The sequence below is a fragment of the Brachyistius frenatus genome, unplaced genomic scaffold, assembly GCF_029030835.1.
Source record: "Brachyistius frenatus isolate BFR_SWC_R1_liver_20210118 unplaced genomic scaffold, ASM2903083v1 Contig_100, whole genome shotgun sequence".
Lineage (NCBI taxonomy): Eukaryota > Metazoa > Chordata > Actinopteri > Embiotocidae > Brachyistius > Brachyistius frenatus.
In genome coordinates, this window is record NW_027210699.1 from 220,140 (window position 1) to 238,925 (window position 18,786).

The 18,786-nt window shown below is 43.4% G+C and overlaps 1 protein-coding gene across 3 annotated transcripts in view; it reads left to right on the forward strand.

Annotated features, from left to right (window-relative positions):
• adamtsl3 (ADAMTS-like 3) overlaps nucleotides 1-18,786 on the forward strand; it is a 183,190-nt gene that overhangs the window by 160,697 nt on the left and 3,707 nt on the right. Inside the window, exons 25-32 of one of the 3 annotated variants that reach the window (XM_069711466.1) lie at nucleotides 4,379-4,561; nucleotides 5,584-5,706; nucleotides 6,648-6,902; nucleotides 10,199-10,382; nucleotides 13,950-14,154; nucleotides 15,394-15,497; nucleotides 16,969-17,183; nucleotides 17,815-18,589. In XM_069711466.1, coding sequence (XP_069567567.1) covers nucleotides 4,379-4,561; nucleotides 5,584-5,706; nucleotides 6,648-6,902; nucleotides 10,199-10,382; nucleotides 13,950-14,154; nucleotides 15,394-15,497; nucleotides 16,969-17,183; nucleotides 17,815-17,849 — 1,304 coding nt within the window. In that variant the 3' untranslated portion in view covers nucleotides 17,850-18,589. Of the gene's footprint in view, nucleotides 1-4,378; nucleotides 4,562-5,583; nucleotides 5,707-6,647; nucleotides 6,903-10,198; nucleotides 10,383-13,949; nucleotides 14,155-15,393; nucleotides 15,498-16,968; nucleotides 17,184-17,814; nucleotides 18,590-18,786 lie in introns of those variants that run through there. The other 2 variants (XM_069711465.1, XM_069711467.1) reach the window with 2 other exon arrangements.

Sequence of the window (18,786 nt, forward strand, 5' to 3'; positions counted from 1 at the left end):
GAGAGAAGCGATGTTGTTTACGTGCCTGATGACTTTCTGGTATAAAGTCTCTGGGCAGAGCAGTACCGAACTGGGCCAGCAGGAGGCACACGAGTCAATCTCCATATCTCGCCCAAAATGTTAAAATATTGATTTAATCCTTGTAATATTTTCATCTTCTGCACTTAGTCACCACTTTATTAGTAAGTGAGCGGTGGATCTGACTGGATCTCGATACTACATCCCGCCCACTGATAGCAGAAACCTGACTGGACCACAGGCCTGTCAATCAAACAAACAAGCCTCAAAAACAAGTTTATTGAGCCCTAATATATAATGAATGAGGGATTATTTTCAGATGGACCTCCAGAAAACTAATAAGAAGGAGTGACTTTAGCTAACAACACCGAGATAACTGACGGACACATTTTATTCACTTTGGATTTGATGAGAGAAGTTGAATGGGAGTCTATGGAGCCGGAGGCTTTTTGGAGTCGACCTCTAGTGGCACTCGCTGGTATTGCAGCTGAAGACACTTCTGGATCAGAACCATTTTACAGACCTGAAGCTACGAACTCTTTTAGAAACAGTCTGTGTTAAACACAAATCCAAAATCCATCCTTAATATCATTTGAGGGTGTTTTAAATGCCACAGCCGATCTCAATCTGGAGCTCTGTTGAGCTCTTTTGGGACGTGGTTGAAAGTACGAATGTGCTGCCAATAAATCTGCAACAACATTTTGATGCAATCATTTCAACATGGAGCAGAATCTCTCCGGAATGTTTGTGGCACCTCGTTGGATCTGTAGGTCGGTTTGTTCTGGTGGAGACAGTCCTCCCATTCACACACACACACACACACACACACACACACACACACACACACACACACACACACACACACACACACACACACACACACACACACACACACACACACACACACACACACACACACACACACACACACACACACACACAGATCTATAAATATACACACGGACTGCTGCTTCACTCATCCAATGACAAAGTGATAAAAAGGTCTGTGAAAACAGGCTTTTCAGCTGGTTGCAAAAGGCTGCTGCACTGAGAGCCAATATGACATCAGGTAGGTGTGTGTGTGTGTGTGTGTGTGTGTGTGTGTGTGTGTGTGTGTGTGTGTGTGTGTGTGTGTGTGTGTGTGTGTGTGTGTGTGTGTGTGTGTGTGTGTGTGTGTGTGTGTGTGTGTGTGTGTGTAGGGATGAGATAAACCTGACTGAAAGTGATATATTTCATGTAAATAAAAGAAGTGAAGTTGGTAATAGAGGACATCACTCCTTTCACTGGCAGCAGTGTTGTGAAGACAGATGTCTGAAACACACACACACAACACACACACACACACACACACACACACACACACACACAGATTAACACATGGAGTATTTCTAACGAGGCTTTCAGTGCAAAGACATCAACAACAGTGTGTGTGTGTGTGTGTGTGTGTGTGTGTGTGTGTGTGTGTGTGTGTGTGTGTGTGTGTGTGTGTGTGTGTGTGTGTGTGTGTATATATATATATACAGTGCATCCGGAAAGTATTCACAGCGCTTCACTTTTTCCACATTTTGTTATGTTACAGCCTTACTCCAAAATGGATTAAATTCATTTTTTCCCTCAAAATTCTACACACAATATCCGATAATGACAATGTGAAATACATTTTTTTTTTAATTTTTGCAAATCTATTAAAAATCAAAAACAAAAAAAATCACATGTACATAAGTATTCACAGCCTTTGCCATTACACTCAAAATTGAGCTCAGGTGCATCCTGTTTCCACTGATCATCCTTGAGATGTTTCTACATATGTACTCCTCCTCCCATCCATCCCTTATACACCGTCCACTGACTCCTCCTCCCGTCCATCCCTTATACACCGTCCACTGACTCCTCTTCCCGTCCATCCCTTATACACCGTCCACTGACTCCTCCTCCCGTCCATCCCTTATACACCTAGCACTGACTCCTCCTCCCGTCCATCCCTTATACACCTAGCACTGAATCCTCCTCCCGTCCATCCCTTATACACCGTCCACTGACTCCTCCTCCCGTCCATCCCTTATACACCGACCACTGAATCCTCCTCCCGTCCATCCCTTATACACCGTCCACTGACTCCTCCTCCCGTCCATCCCTTATACACCGTCCACTGAATCCTCTTCCCGTCCATCCCTTATACACCGTCCACTGACTCCTCCTCCCGTCCATCCCTTATACACCGTCCACTGACTCCTCCTCCCGTCCATCCCTTATACACCGTCCACTGACTCCTCTTCCCGTCCATCCCTTATACACCGTCCACTGACTCCTCCTCCCGTCCATCCCTTATACACCGTCCACTGACTCCTCCTCCCGTCCATCCCTTATACACCCGACCACTGACTCCTCCTCCCGTCCATCCCTTATACATCCCACCACTGCAGAGTCATCAGAGAACTTCTGCAGATGTCTTGACTCTGAGTTGTTCTGGAAGTCAGTTGTGTAGAAGGTGAACAGGAAGGAGACAGAACAGTTCCCTGAGGAGCTCCAGTACCACTGACCACCGTATCAGACAGCACACTGCCCAGACGGACAAACTGTGGTCTGCCTGTCAGGTAGTCAGTGATCCAGGAGACGGTGGACATGTCCACCCCCTCCACCCGCAGCTTCTCACTCAGCAGCAGTGGTTGGATGGTGTTGAATGCACTGGAGAAATCAAAGAAAGTGATTCTCACAGAGTCACCGGTTCCATCCAGGTGAGACTGAGCTCGTTGCAGCAGGTAGATGATGGCGTCGTCCACTCCCACACGAGGCTGGTACGCAAATTGCAGAGGGTCCAGAGAAGATTTCACCAGCGGCCTGAGGTGGGCCAAGACCAGCCTCTCCAGCACCTTCATCACATGAGATGTGAGGGCAACCGGTCGGTAGTCGTTGAGGCCAGATGGAGTCGTCTTCTTAGGGACAGGAACCAGGCAGGACGTCTTCATCAGCACCGGGACTTCCTCCTGCTTCAGGATCAGGTTGAAGAGGTGTTGTAGGACCTCAGCCAGCTGGACGGCGCCGGTCTTCAGGACCCCGGGGCCGATGCCGTCAGGTCTTCAGGACCCCGGGGCCGATGCCGTGAGGTCCTGCAGCCTTGCGCTGGTGGATTCTCTCCAGCTGTCTCCTAACTTGGCCAGTCGTCACAGAGAGGGGGGTGGAGGGGGTCAAGGTGTCGATGCAGCTCACCAGGGGGGGCAGGGGGGGTGGCAGCAGAGGTGTTTGGAAGGTGTGAGGTGTGGAGGAGACAGATGAGAGTGGTGAACTAAACCTGTTGAAGAAACAATTTAGCTCATTGTTCCTCCCAGGGAGCCCCCTGGTTGTTCCTCTCCAGGTTCCCCCTGGTTGGTCCTCTCCAGGTTCCCCCTGGTTGTTCCTTTCCAGGTTCCCCCTGGTTGTTCCTCTCCAGGGAGCCCCCTGGTTGTCTCTCTCGCCCCTTGAACCCAGTAATCTCCTTCATACCGGTCCACACCTCCCTCACGTTGTTCTGCTGGAGTTTGGCCTCCAGCTTCCTCCTGTAGGAGTCCTTGCACTCTCTCATCTTCTCCTTCAGGTGGCGCTGCACTCTCCGGAGCTCGTCCCTGTCCCCAGACCTATATATATACATATATATATACTGTATATACATACATATGTGTATATGTATATATATATATATATATATATATATATATATGTGTCAGAGTTAAGCCCAAAATGATTCATACCAATGTCAAGTTTTCATGTCCAGTGAATTTTTATTTGACCAGTTGGTTTCATCGTCTGTAAATTATTTAAACAAGTAAGAAAACATTGGAAGACATTTTGCCAGAGATGTTAATAATATATTTGAACTATTTCCATGTTTTTTTTGGAAATATTTTACTAAAATGTCCAAAATGCTCAGCATTGTCATCAACTATAAACTGAGAGCAGCTCCTGCAGTAGTTTTCTGGTCCGTGACGCGTCCGTTTCAAGTCACGGCTCAAACCAAGCAGCTGAGTGAGGACGCCTGGTTGTGCAGTGAAGCTGCTTTACATTATGGACGTGATATATTTCATAGAAATGTAAAAAAAATTTTTTTTTAAAAAAACAACACAAAAGTAGTTGTTTTCATTTATATCTCGAGCAAAATGTCTTAACTTCCTGTTTCTCTTGGTGATGTCATTTCCAGCCAGAAGTAAAGTTTTGGTCAAATTCACTAAACTTGAAAAATGTGACAACTACATGTTCCATGTATCTCCCAGTACTGATACTTGCACTGCTGTTTCCTAACATTTTAAAGTATATCACAATTTAAATGAGCCTCATGACAACATGCTGTTGTGACCATTACCGACTTCCTGTTGGTTCCGTGTGTCAGGTGTTCCTCAGCCCAACGTGACATGGCTCCGGAGGAACGGACCCGTCGGAGCAGCAGCTGTTCTCCTGCCGTCGGGCTTGTTGTGGATCAGAAACGTGTCCGTGGACAGCCGGGGCGTCTACGTCTGCTCCGCCTCCAACGCTGCCGGGAAGAGCTCCGCCTCCACCGTGCTGCAGGTCTACGGTGCGTTCACAGACAAACACAGCGCATCACATGTACCCTCACGCGTGTGTGAGTGTGTGTGTGTGTGTGTGTGTGTTATGAGGTGAGGTGTAACGGGACCCAAACGCAGGCACACAGACTTGGGTATAAGTTCAAAACACAGTCTTTATTGAACACAGTGGTGGTACCTACAATCTTATTCCTCCCGTGTCGGGAGGGAAACTCCACTGACTCTCACTGGAGCTCTGGTCCGGGCAATGTCTGGCAGCAAGGATCCGTAAACACGGTTGACTGACCAACGGACAGGCAGCAGGGCGTGGCTCCACTGGGGGAATCCTGAGGTCCTCCACAGTGGGCAGCAGGCTGACGTAGTGTCTGGGCCGAGGTCTCGCTGGAGGAATCCCGAGGTCCTCCACAGCAAGTGGCAACAGACTAGCTACTGGAGTTACTGGGCAGCACTGACTGGCAGCATTGAAGCACCTGGTATTTCCAGGCAGTCTCCCATCCAAGTACTAACCAGGCCCAACCCTGCTTAGCTTCCAAGATCAGACAAGATGGGGAGCACTAACTGATAGTTCAGACTGAGGGCGCTGACTGGGTTGCAGAACGAGAGCAGAAACAGGAACAAACAAACAGACGGACGGACTGGTATGATTGGCCGTGACTTCCAGTGACTAGCAGTATGGACCGACAAAGATGACTGCAGGGGCAGGGCAGATATAGTCCGGGGAGGTGATCAGGGAAATGAGCCACCTGCAGGTGGTGATTGGGGAGAGTGGTGGCAGCTGCTGAGACCGGTGAGGGGCGTGGCCATGGGAGGTGACAGGAGGCGGGGAGAGGAGGACACAGAACACATGGGGACACAATAACAAAGACAAAGACAAGGGACTGACAGAAAACATGAGGAGAGGTGATTGGGGACCAAACAGAGGGAGACACACCAGGGTCAGACAGGAATCCTGACTGTGTGTGTGTGTGTGTGTGTGTGTGTGTGTGTGTGTGTGTGTGTGTGTGTGTGTGTGTGTGTGTGTGTGTGTGTCCAGGTCCATACCCAGCCGGAGGACGGGTCCTTCCAGTGTCTCAGGAGCTGAACAGGAGACGAGTCCTCATGGCATCTCGCCGAGGAATGAGTGCCTTCATCAGACCTGGAGACATTCTGCGGATAGGTACAAACCATGTACACACCATGTACACACCATGTACACAACCTGTCCATCCTGACGTTCACACATCAGTAGACACACTAACGTCCGTTCAGCTTTTACTTCCTTCCAGACAGGAAGTCTTTGACATTTCAAACAGAGATGCAGCTCAAAGGGAAGAAAACGACTTCTGATGTGAACTTTTAATGTAAAAAAACAAAAGAAAATGGAAATGTTTCCCAGTGAAGAGAACAACAGGACTTACAGCTGATTTTAATATCATTTGGATATTTTTTTTTAAGAATAAAAAGTATGAATTGAGGTGTGAAAATGAATGTGGCTTTAAGATCTTTTAGTGAATTGAAAAACTAAAACAAAGATGTTATCTGTTAGGAGTTAGACACCTTTTACTGACCAGATGGAGGAAGGTTTGTATTCAGCTGCTGACTGAGATCTGACTCCTCCCATCGTTTGTGCTCTTCTTGCTGAAATGTCAGACGCAAGCTTTTTGTAAATCTGACCATCAGTTGATGTCAAATCACACACAACCTACAGAATCACGTTTACTCTCAGATGAGGACAGTTTTCCTTCTTTAAGGTTTTTATGAAGGCTCCAAACTGTAATGATATTTTTCATCTGACAAAATGTTATTTATATATTTTTCATAGATATTTTATTGGTGTGTCAATAAGCTCAATTAAGGAGTGTTTTCTGTTTAAGTATGCTCACGGATATTTATTTTACAAAATCCCACTTTTAATTATTTCATTCTACTTAATAAAAATAAGAAAGTCCCACTGAGTCTGTTGGATGGACAAACATCTGCCATCATGTGTACATTTTTCTTTCCATCACTGCGCTGCTCTCATATTAAAGGGGTACTCCACCAATGAATTATTGTGCTCCTATGACGTGTGGTTTTCTTTACATATATTAATATTGTGTCTGCTCGTGTCTTCATCAGGCTGTCCAGTCGTTCCTGACCACAAGTCTCCCGTACGCTGGGACTATAACAACCAGACCATAAACCAGGTTCCAGGTCCAGCTCAGACCAGGGGTCCTGGTCCTGGTCCGGGTCTGCAGCACAGGATGCTGGTGGGAGGGCGTGTCCTGGAGGTCAACACACTCCAGGGGAAGTTCTCCGGCCAGTACAGATGTCAGACCTTCATCAACAGCAGCAGACAAACCCTGTCGGCCTGGATACACGTCCACACTGAAGGTGAGCTCAGGCATGGGTGTGTGTGTGTGTGTGTGTGTGTGTGTGTGTGTGTGTGTGTGTGTGTGTGTGTGTGTGTGTGTGTGTGTGTGTGTGTGTGTGTGTGTGTGTGTACGACTGTGCACATTTTAGCAGTTTGTTATATTTTGTCTCATGAAAATAGAAATGATTGAATATCACCGTCAAACGGAATATTAGGAACAAAAAAGTACAATTTGTACTTTAATGACATCTGAATATTTTTTATTGTGGATTTTAATATCATTAAAAATTACACCCGAAATACAACGTGAAAAAGCAAACACACTGACACACACACACACACACACACACACACACACACACACACACACACACACACACACACACACACACACACACACACACACACACACACACACACACACCCAGGGGAGGGATGCCAGTACCTCAGAAGTTCATCCGAAATGCATGTCCAGCTCATATCACATATTCCATGAAAATTGATGAATCTAATAAAACCAAACAAAAACAAAACAGAGCAGAACAAAAAACTCACGATACAACTTAAATTAATAGTTTTATATTTGTTGATTTCAGTCACTGATTTAACACATAAAATGATGCTATTTACATTGGTTTTCTTTTGAACTTTCAAATTAGAGATTAAGCCCATTCAAACAACAAATAATGATACAAAAATACCTAAATAAATACACAGTGATTATCATGACACCAACAACACACACATACAAACAAAGTTCATCCAAATCTCCTCACACATTCGTCATCGGTCACAAACATCATCGACGTGAAGAGAAGTGAAACTGAGAGCCCAAATAAAATGAGCTCATCGGCACCGACTCGGCAGGTTGGTGTTTACGTGTGCAGATGAACCTTTGAATGTATTCTTTATATGAAGTTAGTGTTCGCCTCGTCTGAGCTGCAGTAAATACTGTAAATACTGAAGGTTGACGTGGGATCATACAAGCAGACTTTTTATTTCCTGCTTGTTTTTTTGTTTTTTTGTGGAACCAAAAGTAAAGTGAAGAGTTTGCATCTGATGCTATTTGAAAAAGATCTGGTGGTTTGTGCAGAAAGAACTGAAGTGAACTGAGAGCAGGAACTCGTTTTGTTGTATTTTAATGTCTGAGAAAATCTGCCCGTTTTATCTGAGGCTGACAACATGGACGTAAACATGGAGAAACATTTCAAGATGACTTTCCACATGTTTTCTGCGTCTGTAAATATTCTGCATTCCTCTGTCAGCACTGCAGCAGACTTTGGTTTGATGGGATGTTCTGTTTCTCTTTTTTTATATTCCACTGAGCTCTGTCCTGCTTCTCTTAAATCTATTTCTGCTCCAGTCTTCCTTTAAGAACTGCCTGTCTTCAAACATCTCTGTCCTTCATAGAAGCCGTCAGTGAGACTTATTTCTACTCAAGACAAAATCTGTAATCTGTCAAATATATAATTAAATCATTTGAAGTCTTTTTCACTATGAGCAGGGCTGTCACCATCAAATTCTAGTTGACAGTTTATTGTCATACAAATACTTTCTTTTAACAATTTAATTGTCTTTTTCTGGTGATTTTATGCCACTATTATCGTATAAGTCTAACCAGAGTTTAATGATACACCTGATAAGGAAGAAGAGACATTTTCAGTGAACATTGAGATAAAAGTTTGATTTCTGTGGCTTTAACAGAAGTTGTTCAGGGCAGATATATGACGTAAATAACAACCTGAATACAACAAGCCTTTTACTGAAATATACAAAGACATTACTGACAGTGATGGGGTCCAATGATTCAAATAAACGTATTCTGGCACTCGTGTGCCATTAAACCACAGCAGAAGAAGTCAGTGCAGTGAGATGACATCATCAAAAACAAACACTGGAAAATGATGCAAAACAGTGATTGAAATGTGAGTTTTTGTTCAGACACGATTGCAGTAAATTGATTGCGATTGTATAATACTGGAAGTGTGATTGACCAAGTTATGAGGTTTCAAGTATTTAGCTTCTGTTGAGCACATAATGAATAAATAAATCCATCTGATGTCAGTCTGATGGGAAACATGCAAACATGATACATTAAACAATACAACATCTGAAATGATGCTTCAAAAGGAAATTAACCCGTTAATCAGAGTGAATAAAGAACAAATGGGACTTGTTTGCTCAAAGTTGCCAATGCTTCCTTGGTAATAACTACAAATTATGAATTTGTTATATTTAATTTTAGTATTGAGAGATCAACTGTATTTTTTTTAGTGGTGTTTCTGAACCAGCTCCAGTTTGAGTTGAGGAGAAGACTCTCCTTCTCTACTTCTAATATTCCTCTTTGATCGTTCAGGCTGCCTCCGGTGACCCTCAACCATCCTTTAGTCATGCTGCTGTGGGACCTCCCATGATGCACTGCTCTCCTCTCTCCTCTCCTCTCTTTCCCTCACCGTTTGCTGCTCAAGGGGGGATTGTTGGGTTTCTGTCATGTCATGACTTTTCACTGTGAAGATGACTTATGTTACGATTGTATAAATAAAACTGGTTAACAGAGAAGGAGGTCACGTGATGCATCATCAGAAAGCGTGTTGCCCCATGACGTTAGCAGAAGTCCAGATGGTGGTGGTGGAGTAAAAGCAGAGGATGGAGGATGATCAGTGGGTTACCGTGGTGACGGGGAGGTTGTGGGTTGAGCGCGGTGATATTTAAAGAACAGCCTCTGTGGATTGATTGGCTCCCAGAACACGAGCAGAAAGGTCATTGGTCAGAGATGATGTCAGAGATTCATTATGAGGGAGTTTGGACAGATGAAGCTGAAATGAAGGAAACGATCCTCCTGACTGAACTTTGAGATTCTATTAATCTATATTCTATATGTTTCTATATATTTTCAAAAAACATTTAAACTTTTTTGTAAACAGGAGAAATCCATACATTTTTTCAAGAATAAAAGATAAATCACAAAGTAATTAAGTTTGTGTGAAAAATAATTTATTGCATCACAAGGTTTTATCCGAGTTCAGCTCAGAAACAAGACCTCAGGTTTAGGCCACTTTATTTATAACCGTTGGTAAATTAGTTTTACAGTAAAAGATCATGACAAACATTTAAAAACAATACTGACAATATTCACTCGCAGAAAAACATGACTGAATGTTGTCTTCGTCTCCATCAGTCTACGGAGGACGTTTAAAAATCTGAAATTAAAAACTGAGAATCTCTTTCTCTGAGTTTCCTGAATATTTGTTGAAGCTGCTTTCTTCCAGACGGGTTGTTGTTGTTGTTGTTGTTTGCTGATATTTTGTGTCTCCAGAGTTTGACTGGCGTTTGGGAGACTGGACCAGCTGCAGTGCTTCCTGTGGGAACAGAGGGACGTGGCTGCGGAGGATCCGCTGTGTGTCTGTGGACGGAGAGGACGTTCAGCCCGCCGCGTGTCAACACGTCCCCAAACCCGTCACCTCCCCGGTGCCCTGCAGCAGACACGACTGCCCTCCCAGGTACGCTTCATTCACACACCAGGAGGACACAGCGAGCACAGATGGGAGAAATTCAAATGCGGCTTGTTGGTGTTGTTTCAAATTACAACATGACGTTTTTCTTCTGACTGCAAGTCGCTCATTCTGTGAATGTCCTGTGAATTACCGTGTGTTAGTAACTTAACGGGTCTTCAGTTCAATTCAATTCAATTTTATTTATATAAATAAAATTACAACACAGGTTATTTCATGGTACTTAACACATTAAAGTCCTTACAGAAGAACTTTACAACATTATACAGAGAAACCAACAATTCAACAATTCCCACATAAACTAGGAGGGAAAAAAAACAACTCCTCTTTAAGGGAGAAAAACCTCCAACAGAGGGAAGAAAAACTCCCTTTAACAGGAAGAAACCTCCGACAGAACCAGGATCAGAGGTGGAGAACATCTGTTAACAGAACCAGGATCAGAGGTGGAGAACATCTGTTAACAGAACCGGGCTCAGAGGTGGGCGGAGCATCTGCCTCGACCGGTTGGGGTGAGAGGAGAGCAGAGAGAGAAAAGGACAGCATAGAGATAGAAGAGAAGAACTGTTGGAGGAGACGACAATCACAGAGCAGAGACATGCAGCTCCATGACGGGACATCTGGAAAAGAAAGAACAGAAACTACACGAGTGAAGGAACTGAATGGAGACAACAGATAATAAGAAGAAACTATGGAAGAGAAAAAGATGGTGAGGTATGAGTCAGTTAAAGAGTAGGAGGAAAGAAAAGAAGCTCAGCATGTCACGAGGTCCTCCAGCAGCCTCGGCCTATAACAGCATAACTAAGGGTTGGTTCAGGTCTACCTGAGCCAGCTCTAACTATAGGCTTTATCAAGAAGGAACGTTTTGAGTCTAATCTTAAAGCTAGAGAGGGTTTCTGACCCTCCAACACAAACTGGGAGCTGGTTCCACAGGGGAGGAGCCTGAAAACTGAAGCTCCGCCTCCCATTCTACTTCTGGAAACTCTAGGAACCACAAGTAGACCAGCGTACTGAGAGAGAAGTGCTCTGCTAGGATTATATGGTTCTATAAGATCTCTAAGATATGATGGAGCCTGGTCATGTAGAGCTTTGTAAGACATCAAGAGAATTTTAAATTCTATTCTTGATTTCACAGGAAGCCAGTGAAGAGAAGCTAAAACTGGAGAAATATGATCTCTCTTGTTAAATCCCGTCAGTACTCTTGCTGCAGCATTTTGGATCAGCTGCAGGTTTTTAATGAGTAATTTGGACATCCTAACAACAAGGAATTACAATAATCTAGTCTAGAAGTAACAAACACATGAATGAGTTTTTCTGCGTCACGCTGAGGAAAGATTTACCTGATTTTATTAATATTACGTAGATGAAAGAAGGCAGTTCTGGAGATTTGCTTTATCTGGTGGCTAAAGGACAAATCCTCATCAAAGATGACTCCAAGGTTCCTCACAGTTTTGCTGGAGGCCAAGACAACGTCATCTAGAGTAACTAAGTGATTACAGAAAGAGTTTCTGAGGTGTTTAGGACCAAGTACAATAACTTCTGTTTTGTCTGAATTTAGAAGCAGGAAGTTCTTGGTCATCCAGGCCTTTATGTCTTTTAGACAGGCTTCAAGTTTTACTAACTCATTAGTTTCATCTGGTTTTATAGAAAGATATAGCTGAGTGTCATCTTCATAACAATAGAAGTTGATGCAGTGCTTCCTGATGACATCTCCTAATGGAAGCATGTACAAAGTAAAAAGTATTGGGCCTAACACTGAGCCTTGTGGAACTCCATAACTAACTCTTGTTTGTCTGGAAGATTCATTGTTGACATGGACAAACTGGAATCTATCTGATAAGTAGGATTTGAACCAGTCTAATGCAGTTCCTTTAATCCTCGTAACGTCTTCTAATCTCTGTAATAAGATCGTATGATCAATCGTATCAAACATTTTTAGTTCATATAAAAACACATCAGGTAAAACCGTTCTCAGCAGCCTGTCGGATCGTTTGACTGCTTCACGTCCAGCTCTGAGTTCCCAGACAGCACCTACACTTTCAGAGAGAACAATAAATTATAGAAGAGATTATATCTCAGCTCGTATTAGACAGCCACTCTGAAGGGCCGACCAATCAGAGACCAATGTCGGTGGTTAACAGCATTGGTCCAGCTCCTCCTTTTGCACCTTGTCAAGCTGCTGGAGTTCATTCAAACAATAAAAACAATAAGCTGTACTCAGTAAAAACTAAAATGAAAGCAGATCACAGACCGCCGTGCACTCATCCAGGGTCGCTGCTCATGAATTCATGAAGAGCAGTCAGATCACAACAGAAGAGGATCTTACCCATCATCCCGAGCATCATTCACCCCCCCCCCCACACCACCACCACCACCCCCCCCTCCGCCTCCCCCCTCTTGCACCCACACAATGACTCAGCTTCACTCATTGTGACCCACTGATTGCTCAAATCAAGCCTGCAGTTACTGTTGCAGGTTTAAAAGAACTGAGACATTTGAATTACAAAATATGGTGAAATATTCAAAAGAAAAGCAGTTCACTCCTGCAGGAAAATCTTAAAGTCTCCTCAGTTTTCTCTGGAAACTGTGAAGTCTGTTTTTAGGTTATTTGCAAGCGTAGTGTGATAGTTTTCACTGTTGACCTTTTACTGTCCAGGTCAAGAAAACAGTCACACACACAATGAACACAAATTATACAACCAGTAGCTCCACCCCCAGAGATCTGATTGGTCAACTGAACATCTGGAACAAATCATCATGACATCACACCGTGCTCATCACTAGAAATATCACTCCACCTCCTCAGTGGGAAAATAACATTAGAACTGAATTTCTACCTAAGAGTCTACTGACAGCACTGCTTGTTGTCCAGTTCTTAGTCATACCCCATGTGTTGCCATGGAAACGGAGATCATACTGACAAAAAGTTTGATATTTTGAGAGTGAATTGCTCCTACAACATGAACACATGTAGATGACATGTTTTATTTAATTGGTAACTTGTTGTTTAATCACAGTTTTACACTCTGAAGTGTTTTATGTTTTATTGGAAACATCAAATTAAATTCTTTAGATTCTTACACCATTACCAAAAGCTTGATACTGAACAGTCAAACACACGATGGATGATCAGACTCTCAGTGTCTTTTAGCTCATTTGTTTTGGTTTTACGAGCAGAAACTTTACTGTTTGTTTCTCATCATGAGCAGCAACAGGAATCTATTTTGAGCATGAAGAGAAAGAGCCAAAGAGGCAGATTTCTTCTCAGGAGCTTAAAAAGAGTGAATATTGGACTCGTTGAACAAGAGCACAGGATATTTAATGCAGAATCAAATATAAATGTTAATATGGATTTAATCTGTTAAAGTCAACAGCCACTTTTAGTTCCAAATAAATCAGTAATCTTGTGTCGTCCTATAGTGAGACGGTGAGACTGACACATTCATGTTCACACAAAGTTAGAAAAACGCCGGAAACAAGCTCGTATTTCTTTTCAACCTTTGTAACAAGCGGAGCCACTTTTAATATAAAAACCCTTTTTTCTCGTCACCACTTCAGGTGGTCGGTGTCAGAGTGGTCGAAGTGCTCGGCGTCGTGCGGCCCCGGCTGGAAGCAGCGGCGGGCCTCTTGTCAGCAGCTGGATGCCAGAGGTGCCGTGAGGACTCTGACGGCCGCCGCCTGCAAGAGGACGAGCCGGCCGGTGGACACGGAGCAGTGCACCGCCAACAACTGTCCCCTCTGGGTGGCCAGTGCGTGGGGGAAGGTACGTCCAACAGCCACCGAACACTGCACAACGTGTTATTAAACCTCGGTACTCCGCTGCTATAATGATGATATGAACAAACTTTATTTGTGTAGCACCTTTCGTAGAAGAAATGGAAGCTCAAAGTGCTTCACAGCAGGAAAATCTCATCCATAAAAAATATCGAAAAGAAATAAAATGCATAAAACTAAAGACAAAATAGAGTTCAAAATTAAAATAAAGCAAAATGCATTTTAAAGGCAAGAGAGTTAAATACCTTTGAATGTCTCTGCAGGTGGACTCATTTCTTTATCACGGTAAATAATAATAGTAAACGTTATTTATACAGCACTTTTTAAAACAAAGTCACCAAGTGTTACCAGGATTAAATCTTTACAGGCAGAAATCATGCAGAAATAACCTGAATCAAATAGGATAAAATCCCCAATGATAAATATAGAACAACGGTAACAATAAAACAGGTCAGATGTGATGGAGGCCAAAGAAAATACAAAAGGTGTACTTTAATAAAACACTTATTTAAAAAGAGAAGTTTAGAGAAGTGATTTAAAGGATGTCACTGATCCTGTAAGAGACACCCTGAATGTAAAAAGCCGGGTCACCTGAAGTCCTGATCTGGGACTGAAGACCTGAAGCTGCGTTCAGGACATCAACTCTGAGCCACGACGTTCTCTGTCATCAGTAAAATCTACAAACGTGCTGTGAAGAGATGATGGAACTGGACCGATGTCCTCTGGTCTGCTTCTGTTGGTTTAAAGCAGAGCAGCTGAATTTGAATCATTTCATGACTCCAACCTGAAATAAAAGACACGGATGAACTTCTCATCAGAGAAGACCTCATTGTTTAAAGTTCCTCAGCTGATGAAAACATTTAAGTACATGTGAGATGTGTGTATGAGGAGGCGTACCTGTGGAAGATGAGCTGCAAGCTTGATGTTTGTGAGGAAGCTCCAACGTGTCGTTCCAAAATGAGGAAGGACTTTGTGGACCGAGTGTTTCTGACTTGTTTAGTTAGACTCGATAATTCGATCCATTCTGTCTGAGAACATTTGTAAAGTTTAGAGGATTATTTTTTTCCCCCATTCAGATCATTTTAAAGCTAAACTGGAAGTTAACAGCACGCTGAGGTTCAGAACCGACCCTGCACGGGCTCACCTGGCCGGCGTGGGGATCGAACCACACATTTAATCAGCTCTGTGGGAATCCATTTGACTTTCTCGGTGTGTTTCCATGTGTCAGTGTTCAGGCAGGTGTTCGGGCTCCACCACCACGCTGCAGAAGAGATCCGTCACCTGCCAACACGCCAACGGCTCCTCCTACACGGACTGTGACGTGACCTACAGGTAACACGCTCTCACCTGTAGTACTGTTCACATGCATCAGAGCGGCTGCTCTTCTGTTTCCTCCAGTTTACCACAAAGAGCTGCAATACAATTATAAACCGTGTCAATAAACAAGTTTTATGCTTTTATGCTCTAATATATTATTGTTATTTTAAAAGTAAACGATCACACAGCTGGAATAGAGAAGAAATGGTAGAAAAACCATCATATTCTGTAAAATAATATGTACACTTTTGAATTGTGCACCAGCAATGGACACGTCATTAAAATCTGATGCGTCTAATAATCTAAAGTCTAATGAAGAGGTCAGAAATGCACCTACAACACCGCTAACGTTCACCAAACCAGGGATTCATTCACGTTATTTCCAAATCTTAAAACACTGTTTTGTCCATATGAACATAGAAACAGGTGTTCACTGCTCTAACTGTCAGTTTCTGTACAAAAATACCCTCTTTGCATTGTTTCAATTCCTCCGACACGATTTACGTTCCTCTTATTTGTCTACTGAAGCTAACTGAAGCTAAACATGAACATTTTATCACAGAACGAGGATCCTCAGGAGGATCGATAAGTTACGTGACTGCTCGTTGTTGTGCGTGAACGATACGCAGCACCGCGACGTGCACAGCAGGAGGACGGGAAAGCTCTGACGAGGAAGTGTTCCAGATTACATCGTTTAATCATCTTCAGTTCCTGAGTGACAGGTTTCTGTGAAGGATCACCAGGTCAGGAGACACCAGCTGGGTTTCCTTTGTGTCGCCGTGAATTCGCCCCCCGGAGTCAGACTGTCCACACCGAGTTCCACCGGGACCTTCTGAGGGGAACATTCACTGTGGACCACCTGAACTGTGTCGCCGTGGCAACAGGCTCCTCCAACATGACAACACGCCGCTCACGGCGCATTAATAAGGCACACAAACATCGCTCCCCGCTGCTTCTTTCTGCTCAAAAATAATTTGTCAAACACACTGATAGGCGTTCTCCAACACAGCCGGACCGCCGCTCACAAACGCAGGTGGAACTCAGGGCAACAAAACCTGGAGTACTTATTGAAGAAGGCTGCAGCTTCTCCGGGCTGCGTTCACGTGCAACAGTCTTGGAACTTATGGATCCACCTTCTTACAGTGCCGTAGTTTTACATATATTATTGTCTTGTAGTCATTTCTTACATCACCATGTTGAGAAACTGATGGTCTTTGTTCAGCTGCCCAGTGATTGACTGGCAGCAGGTTGATGACACTCTTTTATGTGAGCCTCTGAACTGAGATGCAGGCTCGCGTATACTCAGCGGAACCGACCTTTGAGTCTTGCTCTGTGAACCCGGGCCGGTTAACGGAGTTATCTGGACAACGGCTCCGCCTCTGAGGGATGTCCAGGTTTTACTCTCTCTGTTGAACTCTTCCCACTTTCCTCTTCAAAGTGTGACGCAAAACTTCTTCAGCTCCAAAAACAAACTGCTGTCTTTCAGGCCCGCGTCTGTGCGCAACTGCTCCTCGGACCTGTGTGACGTCCAGTGGCGGCCCGGTGCGTGGCGGGCGTGCACGGTGGTTTGTGGGAGTGGCTTCCAGTCCCGCAGGGTGGACTGTGTTCACCGCCGGAGCGGCAGGACTCTAGCTGACCAGCACTGCTCCTGGCTCCAACGGCCCGCCGCCTGGCAGCGCTGCAGCACCACCACATGTGGGAGTAAGTCCTTCATGAACGTCGACATCATAATGAACCTTCGCTCAAACAGTCGGAGGGGCAGGAGGAAAATATTTACTGTTAGAGGAATTTTATTTTATTTCACTTCACTTCACTTCACTTTACTTCACTTCACTTTACTTTACTTTATTGCAGGAATTTCCATTCAAACAGAAAAAAATACTGTAAAAAAGTAAAGACACATTTATTATTGGAATCATATTCTTCATTTAAACTGCAAAAAAATTCATATTTATCTTACCAACTACATTATACAGTGATTAAAACCCTTAAAAATGTTTTTCTTCCAACTGACCTCCTTTCTTTCGCCCATTATCTGAAGCCCTCCAGCTAAAACGGCCTCTAATATCCATAAAAATGCAGGTTTAGATGTTATGCATATTAAATTACATTAATAAGGTCAATTAGATATTTGCTTACTAACTTACTGCAATGCAACTTAACGTGAAAAATTCCCGATGAATACAACAAGTACTGTTTGTGAGCATTAATAGCTGATTCTCTGAGATACACTATTTTGACATCATACTGTATGTTTCCATAAAGTGAATAATCAAGACTTACAAACTTTAATATTGATGCAACGAGTGATGTCCCATTTCCTTACTTTAAGGTTTTAAGGCTCTCCCCAGTAGAGGCAGGTCCTGAACGAGGGGAAGGGCAGCGGGATGGGAAAAGACTGAAGTGTGAGCAGTGGCAGGAAGGTGTCGCTGTGCACCACGCTGCTCTCATTACTGGAAGGAGTACTAATGTCAAATAAAGCAACTCTCTACTGCTCCTTGTATCCATGTATTTCATGAAGTGATTGATTTGTTTTGTAAATATAGAATATCGAGCTGACGAGTAACTGCAGCTTTCAAATAAATCTAATGTAAAAAGTCACACCTTTCATTGACTTTACATTTACAGTTCATTTGCTTTAGTCTTATTTATTTCTGCATTGAACATTTAAATACATCACATGACACAATTTATTTAGCAGTTTTTAAAGTACATTATGTTCTATTTGTAGGGAGATCTATTTCTTAGTTTTGATTCTGTGTTGGTTTATTTCGGTCGTGTTTGGTATAATTTGATGTCAGTTAGTTGTAGTTCAGTTGGTGGTGTGTGTGTGTGTGTGTGTGTGTGTGTGTGTGTGTGTGTGTGTGTGTGTGTGTGTGTGTGTGTGTGTGTGTGTGTGTGTGTGTGTGTGTGTGTGTGTGTGTGTGTGTTCCCCCTTTAGTTTCTAAATGGTCTGATGAGCCAGTACATATGTTTTTCAGTCAGTTGCATATGTTCAGCTTGTTGTGTTGATGTAGTCTGAGTTCAGTTCTGTTTAGCTGACTTCTTTTTTCATTTTTGTAAATTGTTTCCTGTTTTTTGGGGTAAATAAAACCTTTGTTTTGCCAGCTTGTTCCCTGCAACATGAATTATACAGTAAAGTAGAGTACTTGTGTAAAAGCTCCTGAATGCAGAGAAACCTGAGATAGACGATGACATTCGTGGAGATCTGTAAACACCTGAATATCCCTCTCAGCTCTGACAATCTGCTGCTGCCTCTGATTGTTTGTTAAAAACCCAGATATGTTTGTTTGTTTGTTTGTTT